The sequence below is a fragment of the Leptonychotes weddellii genome, chromosome 3 (assembly GCF_054177405.1).
Source record: "Leptonychotes weddellii isolate Sample4059 chromosome 3, ASM5417740v2, whole genome shotgun sequence".
NCBI lineage: Eukaryota > Metazoa > Chordata > Mammalia > Carnivora > Phocidae > Leptonychotes > Leptonychotes weddellii.
The window spans coordinates 73,325,068-73,348,176 of record NC_138371.1 but is presented as its reverse complement, the minus strand read 5'-3'; the positions used below and the strand labels follow the sequence as shown (position 1 = coordinate 73,348,176).

Below are 23,109 nucleotides of genomic sequence, written 5' to 3'. Positions count from 1 at the left end.
GAGTCACAGAAAGGCTTCTAAGAAAGGACCACTGAGCTGAGCGTTGAAGTTACTTACAACTCGTTTTTTCATGCCTTGTAATTTCTCTTTGGTTTACTTGTCCAGGTTATATAAGAGGATTTCTGGTTGAATCATGATTGTAAGCTTTTTGAGATCAGAACGCATATGCTACTCATCTTTGCCATGATAGAAATCATCTGTCAGGTACAGGTGGGAGATAAAAGGAGTCCGTGATCAGTTTGGTAGGAGGCTGTCAGGAGTAACTTCATAGCAGAGGATGCTTGTACTGTGTTTTGAAAGATGAATGGGTGTTTACCTGAATGCCAAGAAAAGATGTGGAGGGGTGAGGACACTTCAGGCAAAGGGAGCAGTGGGAACAGAGCTGTGAAATCTGAAACACTGGGCACATTTGGGGAGATCTGTAAGTAGTCAAGGGAATGAGTTTGGCATGGACAGGGGCCAGATCATAGTCAGCCTTCGGTGTAGTACTAAGATAGATGTAATCCTGGAAGCAATGAGAAGCAACTGGGAAGATCGAAGCAGAGTCATGGCATTATCAGATGGGCATCTTGGGAAGGTCCTCTGGCTGACATTTAGAGGATGGGTTGGAAGGGTGTGTGAAGATGACTCCTAAATTTTTGACTTAGGATATTTGGTGAATAGAGTTGCTTTTTCTTTATTGGGAATTCAGTAATATTAATATTTGTGGAATGCATACTATGTGGTGGTACTTGGATAGGGATTTTCACATTATTTGTTTTAATTCTCATAACAATATAAAAAATAGAGGTACTATTATCCTCATGTTAAATATGAAGAAGAAATGAAAGCAGAAAGAGGTTAAGTATATTTCTGAAGCTTCCAGGGCTGTACTTAAATCTAGGTCTGTTAGGTTCAAAAAGTGTTCTCTTTCCCACACGTATTGTCCTCCAGGAGAACAGGTGTTTGGAGAAAGATGAAGAGTTTGGTTTGGGATATCTTGGGTTTTAAGATGCCAAAGGGCATTCATGTGGAGTTGCCAGTAAGTCATTTGAAAGTAGACCTATTGCTCAGGAAAGTGGTTTATGTAGGAGACAGAGATTTGAGGGTTCTTTACATATGGGTAGTAATTCAAGCCATGGGAACTCCTTAACCTGAAGTTCAACAACGGGCTTTATGGGAAGGGAGAAAGGTCTTTGACACTCCTGAAAATGTATGCAAATTTTTATTTATTTGTAAGTAGATTCATTTTTTTTCCATAGAGAGAGAGTGCATAGCTTCTTCAGATTCTTAAAGAAGTTCATGACTGAAAGTTCAAGAACTACTAGTGTAGAGTATAAAAGAAAAAGGACAAAGTCAGAATACTAGGAAATATTAATTAAAGGGGTAACAGAAGAAAATCTAGCAACAGAGACTGGCAAGTTTCAGTCAGAAAGTAGAAGGAAATCAGGAGAGAGTATTCTAGACATCAAGAATTATTGCTATTATTGCCCCATATTATTAGATGCTACAAAAAGATCTTATTGAGGTTCATCTTATTTGATAAATCCAGCAACAGTGACTTTGCCAGAGGAATTTCTGTGGAGTGGGGTTGGGGGGGGTGGAATTTTGATAACTGTGTATTCAGAGGATGAAACAGAAACTTCTTGTGGACAGACTTTATATGTTTTTCACTGTATTCCTGGGACTTTACTGTATTCCTGCCACAGAGAGGTGATCAATAAATGTGTGTTGAATAGATGAAGTATGGATCACTAATAACAAGCTACCATTAACAACAGCTGCTTTTTGTTGTTCCGTCTCCAGGCTCCATACCTCCATAACATCTATCTGTCTGACAACTGGGCTGGGAGAGTAGTAGTGTCTATACTGCATAAGTGGAGAAACTGAGACTCAGGCTAAGCAAACTGCTTGATGCCGTACAACTACATGTAGTGGTGAATGTGAGGCTAAACCTTGGATTTGTCTGGCTCTGAAATCTCTATGCCTTCCACAACAATAAAACTCAGAAGACAAAGAGGTGAGTAGCTGTCTCTCAACTTATTTCAATTTCCACTTATCTATTTGCCTTCTCCCTTTCACTCTGTCTTGGATTGTTCTTATTCTTCAGAGATAGAGGAGGACCTTCAAAGAACTGTAAAAATTAATCCATTCACCAGATTATGAGGTTATTCAGAGACCAATATGTAATCCTTGGGGGTTTTCTTTCTCATCTCCCTCTTACAGCTGCCTGCATTGATGTTTTTTGGTAAACATATGGCTTCCCATTTATTCTAGAAACACTAATTCTCAATAACAAAAGATGTATACTTATGCTAACTAAGGAATATATAGTAATCACTAAGTGCTCAACTTGGCAATTCTGTTGTATTGCAGCTAGTTCTTTCTGTAAAGACAGTAGGATTATAAAACCAAAAGACAAAATGGACTATTTTCTGCTCAGCTAAGCATATCTAAAGCACATTAGAAGTTTGAAGACAATATTTTATGTTATTTTAAAAAATGCTACATGGAACTATTACCTGGTTGCAAAAAAACAACATGTAAAATGATAATAATAGAAATTTTAAAAAGGATGTGGATAAAAGTAAAAATCTGTGAACACTTGGTTTTTATTATTTGACTCAGACACAGAGCTCAACTATTAAGAACACATCTTTTTAAGTTGCCCACACCAGTGATGCACTATCTCTTTAGTATTTGACACATTAAGATAGACATATATTTTAGCCATTTCTAGAAAACTCAAGCTTTTCCTGGAAACATCTTGTATCTTCTAGCCATCTATTGCTAGGTGGCAACACATGAATATTGTAGAAAGTGAATGATGTGTATCACTAGGACATACTGGAAGAGAGGCCTTCTATTTAATATTTTGGTTTTTAGTTTGAATGTGATACATACAATCACAGGACTTTGTGATATTAGATATAACAATTATCTATCTGCTCATCTCTCTGCCTCCCTGTTATTACAATGGCGACCATGATATTATCTACTTTTTTAAAAGACTTTATTTACTTGAGGGAGAGAGAGAGAGAAAGAGCACGCACACGAGCTGGGGGAGGAGCAGAGGGAGAGGGACAAGCAGACTCTGCTGAGCCTGGAGACACGGGGCTCAATCTCAGGACCCTGAGATCACGACCTGAGCTGAAATCAAGAGTTGGATGCTTAACTGACTGAGCCACCCAGGGGCCTTTGATATTGTCTACTTTATAGATATATTTAGAAGATTATATAAGATAATCCATGTAAAGGATTTAGCACAGTGCATAGCACTTAGTGTGCAATAAATGTTAGCTGAGATCATCTTTGTCGTCATTATCAGCATTATCAACATCGATGAACTCCTCTGAACTTTATACTTATAGCTTTGGTTTCCATATATGTGCACAGTGCTTGTGGGGGTGATACAATAATGTTCTCTTACATGAGATTGACCAGGAGGAGGAAAGGGATGGTAGCATTGGGGCTTGTATCATGTACATTATCCCAGATGTATATAATCAGAATCTATGAGGGGTTTAGGAGGCTGCATTTTAAGAAATTCTTCAGGGAATTTTTATGAGAACTAGAATTTGAGGACCATAAGTAAAAGATAAAAAACTGTGCTAGGGAGTAGTGTAATACGCACTGTGAACACCAGCTGTCACTACTCTACAATTTAAAAACAAACCTGATCCTTAACAGCCAGTGGGATTATTACAAGAACATTCTCTAAATTTCAAATGTAAAGATCTAGGGAAAGTGAACTCTGAGTTAAACAAATTTGGATTTTTTCAAGAGTCTCTGGGACATATAAATGGCTTACAAAGTGTAGTGGTTGGATATGTGTGAATAAACCTACATCAGGAGAATGATGGCTCACTGTACTTGGGGATATAAGTGAATGTTCCGTGCTTTAAAAATCAAAGTATGTAAGACAGCTCAGTAACTCTGAGAATATCTTCATTTTCCTGGCCTTATGTCACAATGGAAAGTCTTGTGTAGTGTCCACATGAACATTTTCCTAATTTGTAGACATTGCGCCATACTGGGAGATTTGGATTCAAGTTCTGGCTTTTTTGTACAGTTTCATGTGGATCACCAAAACAATTCCTTAACATCTGTAAGCCTTGAAACAGACATAAAAATAACCACATAAGGATTGTCATTAGGAGAATCCAGATAATATAATAAATGCAAAATGTTTCATAAATTTTAAAGTGTTAAGTACAGAGTATTATTTGAAGGCTTACAATGTTGGGCCTTTGCTTTGATACTGATCTCTGGAACCCCACCAAAGCAACCATTTTCATAAAAATGACTCCGGTTCTGCTAGGAGCCTAGTTATTTTCTCCAACAAGGTCTTTTGTTCATTCCAAGTAGAGTTGCCTGATTAAATACAGGGCACTCAGTTGAATTTGAGTTTCAGATAAAGAGTAATTTTTTAGTGTAAGTATGCCCTAAATTTTACATGGCAATCTGGCACATCTAACTCCAAGGCAAACTAAGAAAGCTGTCCTGTATTCATGTGTCTACACCCATCTAATTGCTCACATCTTCTATTTTGCCTAGTACAGAGAAAGTCTGACTCAGAGACAGTAATGTAGGTCTAAAATGCTTTGAGAGAATTTATTGCCATCTAATAGCTTGTATCTTCAAAAATTTGTCACACTTCCTGTCTAGAAATGGCATGCTTGGGCTTATACTCTAAAGATTGGTTGGAAGGAAATGGGGTCTCTGAAGTAAATTAATCCTTGGAATTATTTTACTTTTGTTATATTCTGTTATTCTGTTGGGTTTTGATTATTCATTAACATCTCTTTCTCTTTCCCACTGTGTGGTTGTAGGAGTAGAAGGGAAAGGGTGAATCTACAAAATGAAACAATTCTAAAGCCACTCAAATGTTGGTATTATGAACAATTTGGATGCATTTCTGATACAACCCTCTCTTTTCAGTTATATCTCATGCAGCAAATAATGCTATCAAAATGTATGCACTCTATAGACATCCATTATAGAGTCTACACCCCAATAATAGAGAATAGTGAGAAGGAATGGTGGGGAGTCGATATATGCTCAGTGTCAAGAAAGAGTCATCCTGGGACGCCTGGGTGGCTCAGTCGGTTGAGCTTCTGACGATTTTAGCTCAGGTCATAATCTCAGGGTTGTGAGATCAAGTCCTGCATGGGACTCCATGCTGGACATGGAGCCTGCTTGGGATTCTTCTCCCCCTGCCCATCCCTGCCTCTCAGAGAGAGAGAGAGAGAGTCATCCTGGGAATAGTTTACAGTTTCAAAGTACTTGAGGACAATCCACAAAATAGGAGTTTAACTACAGTAAAATAAATTCATTATTACACTTCCATTGGTATGCCCTGAAGTAGAATGAGGAATCACACTAGGAATCCTGATGTGGTGAACAGCCAAGTCTAACAGGAAGCCCTTGGAAGGTGACTACAGAAAAATGCCACCTTTGGGCTCAGTCAGCATTAACGTGCACCTGCCTGTGGACACTAGGTGGTGCTATATGACAATGTGACGATATGAGAATTTGTGGTGGATATTCTGAATTAGTGGGGGATGAGTTGTGAAATGGGTTTTTGTTTCCTGCTGTTAATGCAGAGCCTTTCAATTTATGGTAGAATGTTCTCTCAGCTGTGATCTTATGAAATTTCAATAGGGATAGGAACCATGTCAGATCCACTTCTGGGGATTTCCTTTTTTTTCTTCCATTTTGGGACCGATTACTTCACACTTCTGCAAAGTATTTAGTTAGTCTCATCAGGCATTCAAACTTGATACCTATGTCCAAATTTAGATACTGAGATGGTGAAGCTGCTTAATTGGTATTTGGGGCCATTGGAGGGAACCAGGAGAGCAACACTGCACTGAGGTGCTTGGAACCATGAATGAGGGTAAGACCGTATTCCTGGGCTGTGTGTTCCTGTCAGTAAGAATATTTGCCAATCTGCTGACAGATTGCAATGGGAATATCCCTTGGACACACTGAAGACCCAGTGCCCTGTCATTTGAGCAGAGCAGACACTTTACCAGCCCACAGGAGTATCAGTGATTATATTACTCTAAGCTTCCGATTTTCTATTATATGGTTTGATGATACTTGGTGGCATCAGTGATGCATGTTAATTAATTGCTTAAAGAAGCTTTTGTCTTTTAAAAATAAATAAAAAATTGGATTAGGTATATTTTTTCTCTATTTTAATTTTTATTGATATTTCTGAGTTCCCAGGAAATTGTATGCATAACATATGATAACTGAAAAAATTTTTCTCTTTTGTTTTGGGAATTCTCTGCACTCCCTCTGGTATTTATGCCCTTTTTCCTGCCTGACTAAAACAGAATAATTTAGTTAGAATTTGGGGGAGAAATTTATCAAGCCTATATTTTCAACAAAAATCTGGGATTCAAATTAATTTTTATGCCCCAATTTATAATGCTCCTTCCCCCTTTTCACATTCAGCTTTATCTTCAGCTATCTTCTGGCATTACCTACCTTTAGTTAAGCAGACTGCTTATTCCCACCTGAATTTTCCTTGTCTTATCAACAGCTGGTATTGCCCCTCTCTTTTCTCTCTCTCTCTATGACTAGTTTTTCAGTATTCAGCTCCAAAGCGTCTCCTTCATGAAGCTATGTCTGGATAACACACTAATCTTCTATTTTCCTAACTCATATATAATATTACTCAGGTTAGCTCATAATTATTACCTAGTCTCAGTTGCTTTCTAATTTGGTAACACACATGCACACACACATACACACACGACTAACTAGATTATGAGCTTTTTGAGGATAAGGTCTATACCTCAATGACATCTACCAGTATGGTGCATATTGTGTATACATACTCAATAGATCTCCATCTTTTATCTGTGTCTATGATCCCAGAGCCAAAAGCATAGTAGGTATTCAATAAATATTTGTTGAAACAGCTGAAGCATTGATTTAAACTACTCTGTTGAAGTACTAGATCTCTGCTAATGTTAGATTGTGACACGTAGTGTTAAAAACTTGGTAGACATCAGGATAGATCTTGCAAGAGCTAGCTTAAGCCTTATCTCTTCCATGACAAATTCCCAAGGTCAGTGCAATCCGCTTTTCTCCTCCTTGTCCTGATTTCTCCTTCTGAGTCTGAATTACTAAATTATCTTATATCTACTGTTATCATATCTACATTGGGTGAGTGCCTAAGGTACACATTTGTAGAATGGGGTTAATAATGGTATCTACCTATTATGGTTGTGACGATTAAACAATTTGATATATATAAAGTACTTAGAACTTTTCCTGGTGTATAATAGGTGATGGATTGTGGTGGTGGTGATTATTATTATTATTACTATTATTATTATTGATATGAGTATAAGATTATTCATTGTTTTCTGTGCATAGAGCCTGTCCTACCAACTAGGTTATAAACTCTTCAGGAGCAGGCTTAAGCAAGCATTCTTAAATGAAGCAGAAAATCTTCATTTAATATTTTAGGATCAGTAATGTTTCTTTTTCATTCCACATGTTGGTAATTTGTGTCTCCTCTTTTCTTCCTGATCAATCTGACTAGAGATTTATCAATTTCATTGATTTTTCTCCTAGTAATAGTTTTTGGTTTCATTGTTTTTGTACTGTTTTTGTGTTTTTAATGCCATTGATTTTTGCTCTTTATTATTTTCTTCTCCCTGCTTGCTTTTGGTTTAATTTTCCATTGTTTTCAAATTTCTTAAGGTAGAAGCTTAGTAATTATGTTGAGACCTTTCTTTTTTTCTAATAGAAGCATTTATTATAATTTTCCTTCTAACCTTTGCTTTAGCTACATTCCATAAGTTTTGATATGTTGTGTTTTTATTTTTATTCAATTCAAACTATTTTCGATTTTTCCTAGTCATTTCTTTTTTATTCGTGAGTTATTTAGAATTGTGTTGTTTAATTTTCAAGTATTTGTGGGTTTCCCAAATATCCCTTGTTGATTTTTATTTTAACTCTCTTGTAGACATAAATCATACTTTATAAGATTGCAATTCTCCTAAATTTATTGAGACATTTTATGGAACTGAGTATGATCTAATTTGGTAAATGTTCAATGTGCGCTTGGAGAATTTGTGTATTCTTTACTCTTGAGTATAGTATTTTTAAATGTCTTTTAGGTGAAGTTAGTTGACAGCCTTGTTCAAATTTCTATGTCCTTCAGACTTTCTGACTACATATTCTATTAGTTACTGAAAGAGAGGTGTCAATCTCCAAATGTAACTAAGATTTGTCTGTGCCTCTTTTCAGTTCTGTCAGTTTTACACTTTGCATTTGGAAGTTCTATTAGTAGATACATACACGTTTAGGATTATTATGTCTTGTTGATGAATTAACCCTTTTCTTATTATGAAAAATTCTTCTTTAGTCATATGACAATATGATTTCATATATAATATTTTTTGTTCTGAAGTATACTTTGTCTAATATTAATATTGCCACTCAAATTTTCTTTTGATTAGTAGGGCATATATTTTCCCAGCTACTTGTGTCTTTATATTTAAAGAGATTTTCTTGTCATTTTTTTTTTTTTTGGTTCAATATGGCAATCTGTCTTTTAATTGAAATGTTTAGACTATTTATGTTTAATGTCATTATTCATATGGTTGGATTTAAATCTACCCATCTCATTGTTTTCTATTTGCCTCACCTGTTTATGTTTCTTTTTCCTGTTCCTCTTCCTTTTGTGGAGATTAACTGACTATTTTTTATAATTACATTTTATTTCCATTGTTGTATTTTACCTCCTTGTTTTGCTTTTTGTTATTTTCTCTTGGGTTGACAATATGTAACTTATCATAGTCTAACGTCAAATAATATTGTACCTTTTCTTTTTTTAAAAAAGATTTATTTAATTATTTGAAAGAAAGAGAGTGCATGCATGCGTCTGTGCCCAAGTTGGCGGGGAGGGGCAAAGGCAGAGGGAGAGAATCTCAAGCAAACTCCCTGCTGAGCCCATAGCCTGACTTGGGCTTGATCTCAGGACTTTGAGACCATGATCTGAGCTGAAACCTGAGCCACCAAGGAGCCCCAGTATTGTACCTTTTCATGTGTGGTATAAGAACTTTACAATAGTATACTTCCATCTCTTTGCCCTTGTGGTATTATTGTCATATATTTTATTTCTACATGTATTATAAATTGCAAACTACATTATTACCATTTTTGCATTAAACAATTATATTTTGAATGTAGTTTAAGAAATGAGAAAATTGTCTTTTATATTCCTCCACGTATATATCATCTCTGGCTTTCTTCCATCCTCTGTGAAAGTTTAACTTCGTATCTGGTGTTATTTTTGTTCTGCCTAAGAAACTCCTTTAACGTTGTTGGAGTGTAGTTCTATTGGTGATGATTTTTTTAGTTTTATTCATCTGGAAATGCATATTTATTCATCATTCTTGAACGATATTTTCCCTTTGGAAAGAGCTGTAGATAGACCTTTTAATTTTTTTTTCTTTCAATACATTTGCTTGCATAGGTTCTGATGAAGGGTCTGTGGTCATTCTCTTTATTGCTCTATATGTAATGTGTCACAATGTGTCTTACTTTTCTGGATGATTTTAAGATTTTTCTTTTCATCCCTAGTTTTCAGCAGTTTGATTATGTTGTGCCTTGACATGCAGTATCCTTCTGAGGATTCTACTTGATGTTTTCTGTATTTTTTTTTTTCCCATTCTGGCTTATGGGAAAACAAATTATTCCTAGCCTCATGTGAGCCACAGGGTTTTTCTGACTATTTTCTTGTGGTTCTTCCCCCAGCCTTGGGCTGTTTCTTGTAAGCATGCACAGATAAGTATCCAAAGTCTCAAGTGGACCCCACTACAGATCTCTGGAATTCTTTATGCAGCTTTTTCCTCTGTGGTACTATGTTCTACAAGTTCTACCTTTCTTGGTTTACCTAAATTCTGATCTCTGCTCCTTTAGCTCAGTGAAATTGCTTGACTCTGTGTTATTGCCTTGAAACTGCCTCCAGAAGTGGAGAATGTTGAGGTCCCATTGTCTATTTTTTTCTTCTCACAGAGGTCATAATCTTATAATGCCTCTACTCTAATGTTGGTAAGCGATTGTTTCCTGTATTTTTTATGATTTTCCAGTTTGTAACACGGGGGGTGGTGATGGTGCTAAATCCATCCTTTTTACTCCATTTTGGCAAAGTGTCTGGATATACTGATGGAGCTTGAAGGTCATTTTTACTTCTGGATGTATTGCTGCTAAAGACCAAATGAACCCCACAGAGTTTATGATAGAGGAGAATAGCCAGCAAATTATTGATAAGACCCACTTATGTATATGTAGTCCAGTAGTTCATCTAAGCAATGATAAATAAAAGGATCACAGAGCTTCTCCGAATTAGAAAGTTCTTTGAACTGTACATTGACTGTAGTGGGAAAATATCATGAAATGTAGCATCCTTTTCTCCTACAATCTCTGCAGGGTCTTAGAATTTTAGAGTATTGCTTTTCTTATTTCATGTGGAGTAATTGAAGTCCAAAGAGGTCATTACCTTTCTCTCTGGCAGACAATTGTCAGGAAGAGCCAAAGTAGAACTAATATGCCAACTACTGTAATAGTTTGTGTATTAGTATAGGTAAGTGAAAAGCAGCTTTAATCTTCTGACTTCAAATTAGAAGATTGTATGTATAACTTCCTGCTGGTTAAACACTTTATTACCTTTCAATTCATTTTGTTTAAAAACCGCTCTTCCTTGAATTTTGCTCTGGTATATTGCTTTAGCTTTGGCATAAGTCCCTAAAGATTCAGTGCAAAATTTAGTATCTAAATCTCCCTTAAAAAGAGCACAGCATTTTTATGAACATAGTAATACCATTCAGAAATGATATAAATGTACAAACATGAATATATGTATATAGATAGCTTCAGACTCTATAAAAGGATTATAATTTTAACATTTTCTTTTTATTAGTCTTTTAAAGTGTCTTGAATTTTCAAATAAAATTACTCTCTATTATTGTGCACTTAGAGATACTTTTCCAGGCAGTAATATGTAAATTCTTTGCTTCTTCAGAGTTTGCTATGGTTTTCCAATGTTATGTGGAATAATACATTCGGAGAATTTTTCTGTTCTGTGGCAGTTTTAACTATCTTTAAAAAAATAGTTCAAATCTCCAGTTACAATATCTTAGTGTTAAATAACTTTTTTAAATGTTCTGCAAAATCATCTCATGATTAATGAAAAAATTTTCTGTTGGCCCATTGCAAACTTTAACCATGAGTCTTAATAAATTTCTCCTCGACATGAATTTATAAATACTAATAATAATGAATCTGCTTTTCTAAATCAAAGGAGCCATTAAAACCAAATGGTCCAATTACAGGTTTATTTTAAAAATGAATGAATAAGGAAAGCTTTTTAGCCCCTTAAGAAGCTATTGCTCTTTTTACAGAATGTCAAGAAAGTAATCAGTCTTCCTTTGATTAGGCTTATGCCTTCTCTTTCCTTCAAATTTCTGGAGACTTTTCACTTGCTAGGGAAAAAATTAGAAAGCTGTGGGGGCAGTGGAGATTTACAGCTAAAGATTTCTGAAGGATTTGGTGATAAAGAAATAGGAATGACTCGGGCGCCTGGGTGGCTCAGTTGGTTAAACGACTGCCTTCGGCTCAGGTCATGATCCTGGAGTCCCTGGATCAAGTCCCGCATCCGGCTCCCTGCTCGGCAGGGAGTCTGCTTCTCCCTCTGACCCTCCCCGCTCTCATGTGCTCTCTCTCTCATTCTCTCTCAAATAAATAAAATCTTTAAAAAAAAAAAGAAATAGGAATGACTCAGATAGCCATTGCATTCAGAATTTCAGTGTGTGGGCTATGCTTCTACAGTCTTACCATGAGCTAGTCCTGATGATTAAATGTTAGATTCTAGGTTTATATATAGATAAGGATGAAGATTTTAGTATGTTTAACAAAAGCAAATACTCATAAACAGAAAGAATAGTGAGATTTTCAGTAGCTTTCATACTGATTTGTTTCTCTATATTTTACTTGACCATCCACCAGCAAACATGGACAGATGATATAAAGTTTTAATTGTGTTAAAGTATTATGTTTTCTTAATCACGGATCACTACATCAAAAATTAATGATGTATTGTATGGTGACTAACATAACAAATTAAATTAAATTTAAAAAATACTATGTTTTCTTGCATGTTATATTAAGAATAGTTTTTCTGTGAGGAGAATGTGTAAGCTGAATTGCAAAAAGTAGTTCAAAATCTTTCAAGATACTTTCTTCACTCTAGAACTACATCTGAGGACACTTTTACATTAAGGTCAAACATTTTCATATTGCCTAACTGTCAATATATAATCACTTTATAAATAAGCACTTAGGTAACTGATTTACCATAAACTGTTTTTTTCAGCATCTCTTGTATGTTCAACATTATGTCATAAGTATAGGGATACAGACTGTTCGCATATACAAAGTCAATGAAAAGAGACATTCAAATGGGAAATATTTTTTAAAAAAGATTTCATTTATTTGACACAGAGAGAGAGGTCACAAGTAGGTAGAGGAGCAGGCAGAAGGAGAGGGAGAAGCAGGCTTCCCGCCGAGCAGGGAGCCTGATGCGGGGCTTGATCCCAGGACGCTGGGATCATGACCTGAGCCAAAGGCAGATGCTTAACTGACTGAGCCACCCAGGTGCCCCATCAGATGGAGAATATATTTAGAACTGTATTTGTCTTACTACTCTGGAGGATATTGATTTAATGCCACCTGCCTTGACTATGCTCAGTCCACTTCTGGTCTTACCTACCTCCCACGATAGCTATTTGATTAGATAAGTAGTCAAGGCTTATATTTTTGTGACTATGTAATTGTTAATTTTGGATGAGCTAAGTAGTGTACCATGATCAGTTTTCGTTTTCTGAACATTTTGTTCTCTCTGAAGTTGATGAGTCTGGTTTTATTGTTGTTTTTGTTCTTTTAAAAGGCATTCTATGATTTTATCACTATCCTAGACCAAACTCTTCCCTAATTGTGGAAATACCATCTCTAAACTTTCAGGCACATTAGGTTTCTATCAGATTCAGCTTCTTGAAGGAATCTCTCCTGCTACCTTTCGCTTGCTCTTCTCTTAGAGCAGTTACTCTCTAGCTCTGTTGCAAGCTGTCATCCTGGGATTTTCCCTCACAAGCCTTCTCTTTCCTATGTTATATTCTTTGTTTCCTGAATTATGTATCTCCTCCTTATTAGTTTACTCTCTTTTATCAGAGGAACAAGTTCTCCAGTAGCTTTTTGAGCTTTTGCATGGCAAGTAAAATTTTTTGTTTTTATACCTTTGAAAATGTCTTTATTCTACCTTCACATTTTGTCACTTTTACTGCATATAGAGTTCTAGATTGCAGATAATTTCCCCTCAAAATTTTGAAGACGTACTTCCAGTGTTCTCTTGGTCATTGTGATTCTTGAAACTTTGTGGGAAATTGCTTTCTCCCTCCTTTCTGGACCCTTAGTTGGATTGTTTGTTTTTTCCCAACTGTCTTCTAAAATTTCACAGTGATGGTATTTGTTGTGTGGCTTAATTTCCTTTGTACTCACTTCACTCTTTCAATCTGGAAACTCATGTCCATTAACTTTGGAAAATTTTCTTGAGTTTTTTATTTGATAACTTTCTTCTCTGCATTTCCCTTTGTTCTCATTGAATACCTAACATTCAAATGTTTGACTCCTGTCTTCTTCTAATTTCATTATTTTTTTTTGTATTTCCATTATTAAACTTTTTATCCTATTTTTGAAATATGTCCTTAGTTATTTTCTTCCAACCCTTATCAAGTTTTTTTTATAGGTATGGCAATGAATATTTAGACTAAGAAAATAAAATTTAGAAAGCTGACAAATATTTTAAAGGTAATACTTTTTGCCATATTTTGCAAGAATATTTATTAGTAATTTGAAATAATAGGCTGCATTAATAAAGATCACAAAGAGAAGTCAAGTATATTATTTTTTTATTGGCATTGATTATCAAATCCAGCAGTCACTTTATTTATTTATTTATTTTGAAGATTTTATTTATCGAGAGAGACAGAGAACATGAGCAGTGAGAGGGGCAGATGGAGGAGAGGGACAAGCAGACTCCCTGTTGAGCTTGGAGCCCAGCAATACAGGGCTCCATCCCAGGACCCTGAGACCATGACCTGAGCTGGAGTCAGACGCTTAACTGACTGAGCCACACAGACACCCCCAGCAGGTATTTTATTATCTTCTTATTCAGTTGCTTAGCAGCATTTGAGATTGTTGACCATTCCCTATTTCTTAAAACACTTATTTTCTTCTCTCAGCCTCAGTGATACCACGCTGCTCTGTCTTTTCTTCTATTTCACTGGTTGATCCTGCTCAGTATCTTTTGCAGTTGAATCCCTAGGGCATCTGATTTTTTTATAGCAGTTTTATTGAGTTATAATCCATATACCATGAAGTTCAACCTTATAAACTATATGATTCAATATTTATTGTGTATACACAAAGTTGTACAATATCCCTATCTAATTTTAGAACATTTTAATCAACTCCAAAACAAACTACATACCTGTTAGCAGTCACTTGCCATTATTCTTCCCTTTCCAACCCATAGCAACCACTAATCTACTTTTTATCTTTATGGATTTGCCTATTCTGGACACTTCAAATATAATAATATAATTTGGAAAAAAATTAAACAACATACTCCTGAACCACCAATAAGTCAAAGAATAAATCAAAGAAAAATTAGAAAATATCTGGAGACAAATGACAGCACAACATACTAAAGCCAAAGGGTGTACCAAAAGCAGTACTAAGGGAAACTATTAGTGGTAAGACTACATTAAACAAAAAGAAAGTTCTCAAATAAACAACTTACCCTTACATCTCAAGGAAGTAGAAAAAGAAGAACAAATTAATCCCACACTTAGAAGAAGGGAGGAAATAATAAAGATTCAAGCAGAGATAAATAGAGAATAGAAAGTAGAAATAGAAAAAGTTAATGAAAATGGGAATTGGTATTTTGAAAAGATACTCAAAATTGACAGAGCTTTGGCTAGACTAAGAAAAAAGAGAGAAGACTCAAATAAAATCAGACATGAAAGAGCAGGCATTACAACTGTTGCCACAGAAATCAAAAGGATCTTAAGAGATTGTTATGAACAGTTATACACCAACAGATTAGATAACCTAGAAGAAATGGATACATTCTTGAAAAAAATAAAGGATATATTCCTAGAAACATACAACCTAACAAGGTTGAATAAGTAGTAAAAAACCTTCCCACAAAGGAAAGCCCAGGACCTGGAGGCTTCACTGGTGAATTCTACCAAACAGTTAAAGAAGAATTAACACCAATCCTCTCAAACTCATAAAAAATTAAAGAGGAATACTTCTAAATTCATTTTATGAGATCAGCATTACTCTAACACCAAAATCAGATAAAGGTATCACAAGAAAACTATAGGCCAATATCCCTAATGAATATAGATGCAAAAATCATCAACAAAATACTACCAAAATGAATTCAACAACAGATTACAATGATTATACACCACGATCAAGTGGAATTTATTCCTGGGTAGCAAGGATGTTTCAACATACAAAATTTGATTAATGTGATATACCATATTAACAGAATAAAAGATAAAAATTACATGATCATCTCAGTAGGATGCAGAAAATGGGTTTGACCAAATTCAACACATGTTCATAATAAAAGCGCTCAACAAACTAGGAATAAAAGGAAATTACTTGAATATAATAAAGGCTGTATATAAAAAGTTCACAGCTAATATCATACTGAATAGTGAAAAACTGAGCTTTTCCTCTTAAGACCAGGAACAAGGCAAGGTTGCCCACTCTTACCACTTGTAATCAATGTAGTACTGGAAGTCCTAGCCAGAGAAATTAGACACGAAAAATAAAAGTCGTCCAAGTTAAATCATCCTTGTTTGCAAATGGCATGATTATATAGAGAAAATGCTAAAGACTCCATTAGAAAAACTTGTTAGAACTAATAAAGGAATTCGGTAAAATTTCAGGATACAAAATCAACATACAAGAATCAGTTGCATTTCCATACACTAACAACAACTATTTGAAATGGAAATTAGGAAAACAATCTCTTTACAATAGCAATAAAAAGAGTAAAATACTTAGGAATAAACTTAATCAGGGAGTGTGAAGACTCATATGCTGAGAACTAAAAAAAAATTTATGAATGAAATTAAAATAGTCACAAACATATGGAAAGCATCCTATGTTCATGGATTGGAAGACTTAATATTAAAATGTCCATACTACCCAAAGTGATCTGCAGATTTGTTGCAATCCCTATAAAAATTCTAATGGTATTTTTTACAGATATATATAAAAAAATTAAAAGTTCTTATGGAATCGTGTAGCACTCTGAATAACCAAATCAAACTTGAGAAAGAACAAAGCTGTAGACATTATACTTCTTGATTTTGTAATATAACACAAAGTTATACTAATTAAAACAGTATAGGAGCACCTGGGCAGCTCAGTCAGTTAAGCATCTGACTCTTGGTTTCAGCTCAGGTTGTGATCTCAGGGTCATGAGATTGAGCCATGAGTTGGGCTCCTTGCTCAGTGGGGAGTCTGCTTGAGATTCTCTTTCTCCCTCTCCTTCTGCCCCTGCTCCTACTTGCTCTCTCTTTTTCCCCTCAAATAAATAAATCTTTAAAAAATAAACAGTGTAGTACTGGCATAAAGACATGTAGACCAGTGGAGCAGAATAGAGAGTCTAGAAATAAATCCATGCATGTATTATCAACTAATTTTCAACAAGGGTGTCAAGAATACACAATGATGAAAGGATAGTCTCTTCCAATAAATGGTGTTGAGAAAACTGAATATTCACATGTGAAAGACTGAAATTGGACTTTTACACCATACACAAAAATCAACTAAAAGTGAATTAGAGACTTAGGACCTGAAACTGTAAAACTCCTAGAAGAAAATATAGGGGGAATCTTCGTGACTTTGGTCATGGCGATGATTTTTTGGATATGACACCAAAAACACAAGCAGCAAAAGCAAAATAGATGATTTGAACTACAAAAAACTAAAAAGCTTCTGCACAGCAAAGGAAACAATCAACAGAGTGAAAAGGCAACTTACAAAATAGGAGAAAATATTTGCAAACCATATATCAGATAAGGAATTAATTTCTAAAATATGTAAGGAATTCCTACAACTGAATAGCAAAAATACCCCTAATATACTGATTTAAAAATGTACTAAAGACTTGAATAGGCATTTCAGAGAAGAAATACACATGGCTAACAAATATAAGAAAAGATGCTCAATATTACTAATCATCAGGAAAATGCAGATCAAAACCATGAGGCATCACCTCATACATGTTAGGATGGCTGTTATCAAAAAAACAAGACAAGCATTGGTGAAGCTATAGAGAAATTAGAACCCTTTACATTGTTGGTGGGAATGCAGAATGGTGCATTTGCTATGGGAAACAATATGGAAGTTCCTTAAAAAAATTGAAATTGGAAATATTATATGATTCAGCAATTCTACTTCTGAGTATTTATCCAAAAGAATTGAAATCATGATCTCGAGGACATGTTAGCATACCCATGTTCATTGAAGCACTATTCACAGTAGCCAAGATGAGCTACCTAAATATCCACTGACGCATGAATGGATCCAGAAAATGTATGTGTATATATATATATATATATACACAGTGGAATATTAGGTTAAAAAAAGGAAATTCTGTAATATGTGACATGGATAAACCTTGGACGTTATGCTAAGTCAAATAAGTCAGTCACAGAAGGATAAGTACTACATGATTCTGCTTATGAGAGGCATCTAATAGTCAAAGTCATAGGATCAGAGAGTGAAATATTGGTTGCCAGGGGCCACATGGAGGGGGAAATTATGAATCAACAGGTATAAAGTTTCCATTATGCAAGATGCATAAATTCTGGAGAGCTGCCGTACAACATTGTGCCTATAGTTAACAGCGCCTTGTGCACTTAAAACTTGAAGAAGGTGAATCTCATGTTTAGTGTTATTACCACAATAATAATAAAAATGTCCATTTGCAGATATAAAGAGAGTGGAGGCTGGCAGAAAGGATTGTTTGCTGATTTTGGACAGTGTTGCAAACATTTGATTTGGGGGTTCTGTCTCAAGAACCACCAGGGACCTTTGAGTGGGACTGGTCTTTGATAAGTCACTTTTATTTACTTCTTTTTCCTCCTAGTTGGAACACTTGACAAGGAGAGGAGAGTGGAAGGAGAACTCAGCACCTGGGCTGCTATGTCATAGGCCTCAGATTGTTCTTGAAATCGCAGGATCAGAAGATACTTTTTCAGATTATCCTATGCATCAGAGTCCAGCCAGAGAAATAAAGGTCACTTTAGGTCTCTCAGTAGGTAAAATTTCATCCAGGAAACAGATTACACATGTGATGTGGGAACTTGAGGGACTGCAGTTGGGGTTTCCAGGTGGGAACTAGAACTGTAGAAGGAGGGTCTATTGGCAAGACCTATGGCTTGTGGAGACATCATCTGTCTCCCATATACTAAAGCTAGAGGGCAGAAGAGCCTGGAAAAGTTGCTCCCTGAGATTGAGAGCAGGGCAGGATAGGGCAGAGAAGAGCACAAATAGGCAGGGAAGGGGCACATTTAGTAAAGTTTATAAAATTGAGATTGTGTGAAGTAATTTATTTCTCCTGTCCCTCTGACATGTTCCATAACACACATGCTCACTAGCTAGCATTTTTAGTGCATGTTTGTACATGTGTTTGTGCATGCGTATCTTAGATCTTTGTTGAGTTTATGTCCTAGTCATGAGAAGAGTGCAGGGTGGATCATTTTAAGATTACATGTAAAGTGACAGCTAACACTCCTGTTTTCAACTGGCACTTAACATTTACATAATGCCAAAACATCTGGTCTTTCCATCATTCCAGGCATATCATTAGTCCAGTTGATTGCTTGGTGTTATGTACAGAAAACAGCTGGCTGGTTAAGTAGAGTTTTGATTATGGCTGAATTGGCTGATTGTTTGGTGTCCTGTAGACTGATACTATGACTGGCTAAAGATGGAACAGAGCCAGTTACAGTGAAGACCAATAACAAATATTAAACTTTTGTGTGGAATTTCATTGGAAAAGATCATTATTTCTTTCTTTTTGAAATTTTATTTATTTTTTATGTAATCTCTGTCCCCAACTTGGGGGTTGAACTCATGACTCTGAGATCAAGAGTCACATGCTCCACTGACTGAGCTAGCCAGACGCCCTGATAATTTATTTCTAAGACTGATTCTCAAAAACACTGAGATCTGATTTAGTTTTATCTCTGGTGTCCTTCCATTCCCATTTTAGCTCCTTGCATCCAGGTGTCCCTTGCTGTGTGCCCAATATCTTCAGGCTGCCTGTGGCCATTCAGGTGGCAGTGGCACCAACTAAGGCATGGTTTCTGGGACTTTTCTTTTGGGCAAGGACCTCCAGCTTATTCATTTTTTAGCCTTTATGTCCCTCCCCCCTTTTGCTTGGCTCATCAAATCTCATTTGTCATATCATTCAGAGATCCAGTCTCTGCTGAACGGTCAACTGGTCTAAGAATCTGGAGAACACTATGCTTAGTGAAGTAAGCCAGACACAGAAAGACAAATACTATATAATCTCACTTATATTTGGAATCTAAAAAAGCCAAATTCGGAATAGAGAATAGGATTAGAGAATTGGAGAATTATTAGAATAAAAGCAGAGAATAAAATGGTGGCTGCCAGGGGCTGGGAAATGAGGGAAATGAGGAGATGTTGGTCCAAGGGCAGGGCTACAAACTTTCAGTTATAAGATGGATAAGTGTACAGCCTGGGGACTATAGTAACTAATACCATATTGTATAATTGAAAGTTGCTAAGAGTAGCTATTAAGTTCTCACCACACACACACACACACACACACACACACACACACAAATAAGGTGATGAATGTGTTAATTAGCTTGACTGTGATGATCATTTCACAAATGTACACACGTATTAAATGACGTTGTACACCTTAAATATGTACAATTTTTGTTAATCGTATCTCAGTAAAGCTGGAAAAAAAGACTAATTCTCATGATGGTGTTCGTGGATGATATTGTGTTAATATTTATCTCTTCATCTTTTCATATGTGAATATGGTCTCATGTGAGACTGAAATCCAGGCATATTTGGTGAATTTTTGTCTTGTATTTGCCAGAAGCACATTTGCACAAACACTGAAGAATGTCTTGGGAGAAGAAGGAGCCAGGCTGGGTGAACTCTCAGAAGAGAGATTTGGCTGCTGGGGGTTGGGGAGGGGTGGGCTGGGTCAGTGTGCACCATGGTTGCAGTCACCGAGAGCTGTCCCCTAGCCCTGCTGGAAACATCTGAGCTCCATGGAGAGCAGAGGGACTCTTGCTAAAATTTAAAGGGAAGTTAGGGAGGTGGGAGAGAGAGGGAGAACACTGTAAGTCCTGGGATCAAAATGGAAGTGAGGTGCTCTTTGCTATGACATGGTTCCTTGCATAGATTTGATTTTTGGAGGGCTCTATTAAGGACTGGGGTACTTTAGGAATGGTGGCAGAACCTGTCTGAAATCACTTCAGGAGCTAGCTGGAATATGGTCATTTAAGGGCAGGTCTGAGATGCCCTCTGAAAATCCAAGAAATACTGGAAAGGAGTTTGCAGGGGGTGGGGAGTGGAGCAGTGTGTGGAGATTGCTGAAGGCCTGAGGACCTAAAATAAGTGGACATATAAGCTGGGAACATTTAAATTATTATTTTAAATAGAACTGCATTTTAGCACACCTGTGTTAAGGTATAAGAAAATTCAGGTTATACCTATAACATTTGCTTATTAACAGAGCCTTTGAGTGTTTTGAGTCTACTAAGTAGATTTGTGGTGGCATTTTCAGATCATACCAATGGTGAATTGGTGAAGGAAAAAATACTTCCAATCTTTTAAGCATTCCTCAAATAATGTTTAATAAATTTGCTTCTTAGCCTGCTGGTTTTATTTGTTAGCTTGAGATATGAGGATTTGAAATGTCACTATACAATTATTGATTGAGGCTTGGCTGCCACTGGGGAAGAGAATAGTGTGAAATCCTAACACATTTATGAAATCTAAGCAGGTATTTTTTTATTTGCTCACAACTCACAATATTAAAATGGAAATATTATTTTAATTTATAGAAATGATTAAGGTAAAACTTCAATTAAGTAATAGGTTTGCTGGTTGGTCTTACTATATTAACACATTTAACAAAAATGTACTCAGTGCCTATGTATCATGCACACTGCTGGCCTAGGGTTAACTTCCATGAATTCGGCAGATTTAAAATTTAGTGCCGGTAAATCATACTTAACATCCCTTGTTGCCTAGCTGAGATACCAGCTGAAAAATATAAGACATCTGACAAGACTGTGCCTTATTTATAAACCAAAAAAAGAAAAATTCTCCTTAAGAAAGATTATACTTTCTTTTATCAGAGATTGTGTTCCTTCTCTTAAGACCTGGATATATGAGTGTGTATCAGTGTTTAGTGTGTGTGTGTGTGTGTGTAGTAGTAGTAGTAATAGTAACAGCAATAGTAGTAGTTGTATCCGTGGTTACCAGAGCCTTATAGGGCTAAAGAAAGATTTCAGAAATGCAAATAGCAAATATGTATGTTTAATCTGTAGGAAAAAAAAAATCCAGCTTTTATTTAAACCAACAAAACTGCAGTCAGCTGCTGGGAGGAAGATAAAGGCAAAGATCCTGTTTACAAGGCATCTAGAGTTCAGCCATCAGATGATTTTGGTTAAGACAGTTTCTCTTCATGCTGATGTTTCTCTAAGACATTTTCTGTGAGTTGGCTATTACCCAGCTGCCTAGTGTCTTCCTCTTTCTTGTATTTTTATAGTACCTTCATAGTGATACTTTTGATTTTTGACAACTTTTACTAAAAACTTACTCCAATGTAGCCTTTCTGTAACTGTGTAGAACTCTGATTTTTTTTTTTTTTTTTTTTGGTGTGTGGTATTCTGATTGCTTCTTTGAAGTTCTTTCTGCTCTTCTCTTACTTCTGTAGGCAAAGGGCTGGAATTAAATCTTATTAAGTATTTAAACTTATAACGGACTTACCCTCTCTACCTTTTCTATGCTTTCCTGGAGTGAGAGTGCATTCGAATATTTACTCCTTGTGGCTATCCTGCCATGCCTGCAATAACTTAGGTGATAAATCATCTCATGCCAAGTTAATATTCTGGGGCTAGATGAGAAGTATGCTACTGGGCTAGGTGGGCCCCACCACACCAAAGATGGGGGAGTCAAGTTGTTTACAAAAGGGTCAGAGCTTTCCCATATATGTGTGCCAGGACTTGGAGACCAGGAAACCAGTCTTGATGAACTGCAGTGTATTCCCCGTGCCTCTTGTGCTAAAACACCCAATGACAATCTCTTTGCTCCTACAGTAGCAGGTTTTGATTCCTCAGTGGCTTTGGATTTAAACCCATTGTCCTCATTTTCTAAAAATAACTCCTAGATACTTGTTGCCATAAGGAACCCAATAAACCCATCTATGACTTACTTTTTTTGCACACTCTTTTAAAAAATACATTTTTTACCTAAAGGTAAAGCCACTCAAAATATTTTGATTTATGTTTTAGATGTAGGAAAAAAACCCTCTTTGTGACTATAACTGTACACCCACTGTGTATTTACTTGCTTTTAATCATCCTCTTTGAAACTAAAAGTGATCATTCTGGATCATAGCTAAAGAAGAACTTGCCCCCTTTTCAGTTGGAAAACATATGATTGAATTATGGAAGAATGAAAAAGCACACCCAACTCCAAGCACAGCCAATTCTTGGCTCCTTTCCTTTGGTAGACAGCAGGGAAGAGAAGGGGAGAAAACTCCACCAAAATAAAAAAATAAAGTTCATGGATTATTCCTCTACCCTCTTTCCCTAGAGTCATTGAATAGTAACTGAAATAAATCTATTTATATTTTAAAGAAAACCATTTTCATCCATAAAAAGCCCGTTTGTCTTATTTCCCTTATTTTTTTTTAAAATTCTGGAAGGTATTAATGGAAAATATGCATAT

General features: G+C 36.0%; 1 protein-coding gene across 3 annotated transcripts in view; it reads left to right on the top strand.

Annotated features, from left to right (window-relative positions):
* The window catches only part of LOC145720554 (uncharacterized), a 342,661-nt gene that overhangs the window by 776 nt on the left and 318,776 nt on the right, over positions 1 to 23,109 (top strand). For all 3 annotated transcript variants that reach the window (XM_081814462.1, XM_081814463.1, XM_081814464.1), the window contains exon 2: positions 1,786 to 1,999. In XM_081814462.1, the coding sequence (XP_081670588.1) occupies positions 1,786 to 1,869 (84 nt within the window). In that variant the 3' untranslated portion in view covers positions 1,870 to 1,999. The remainder of the gene's footprint in view (positions 1 to 1,785; positions 2,000 to 23,109) is intronic.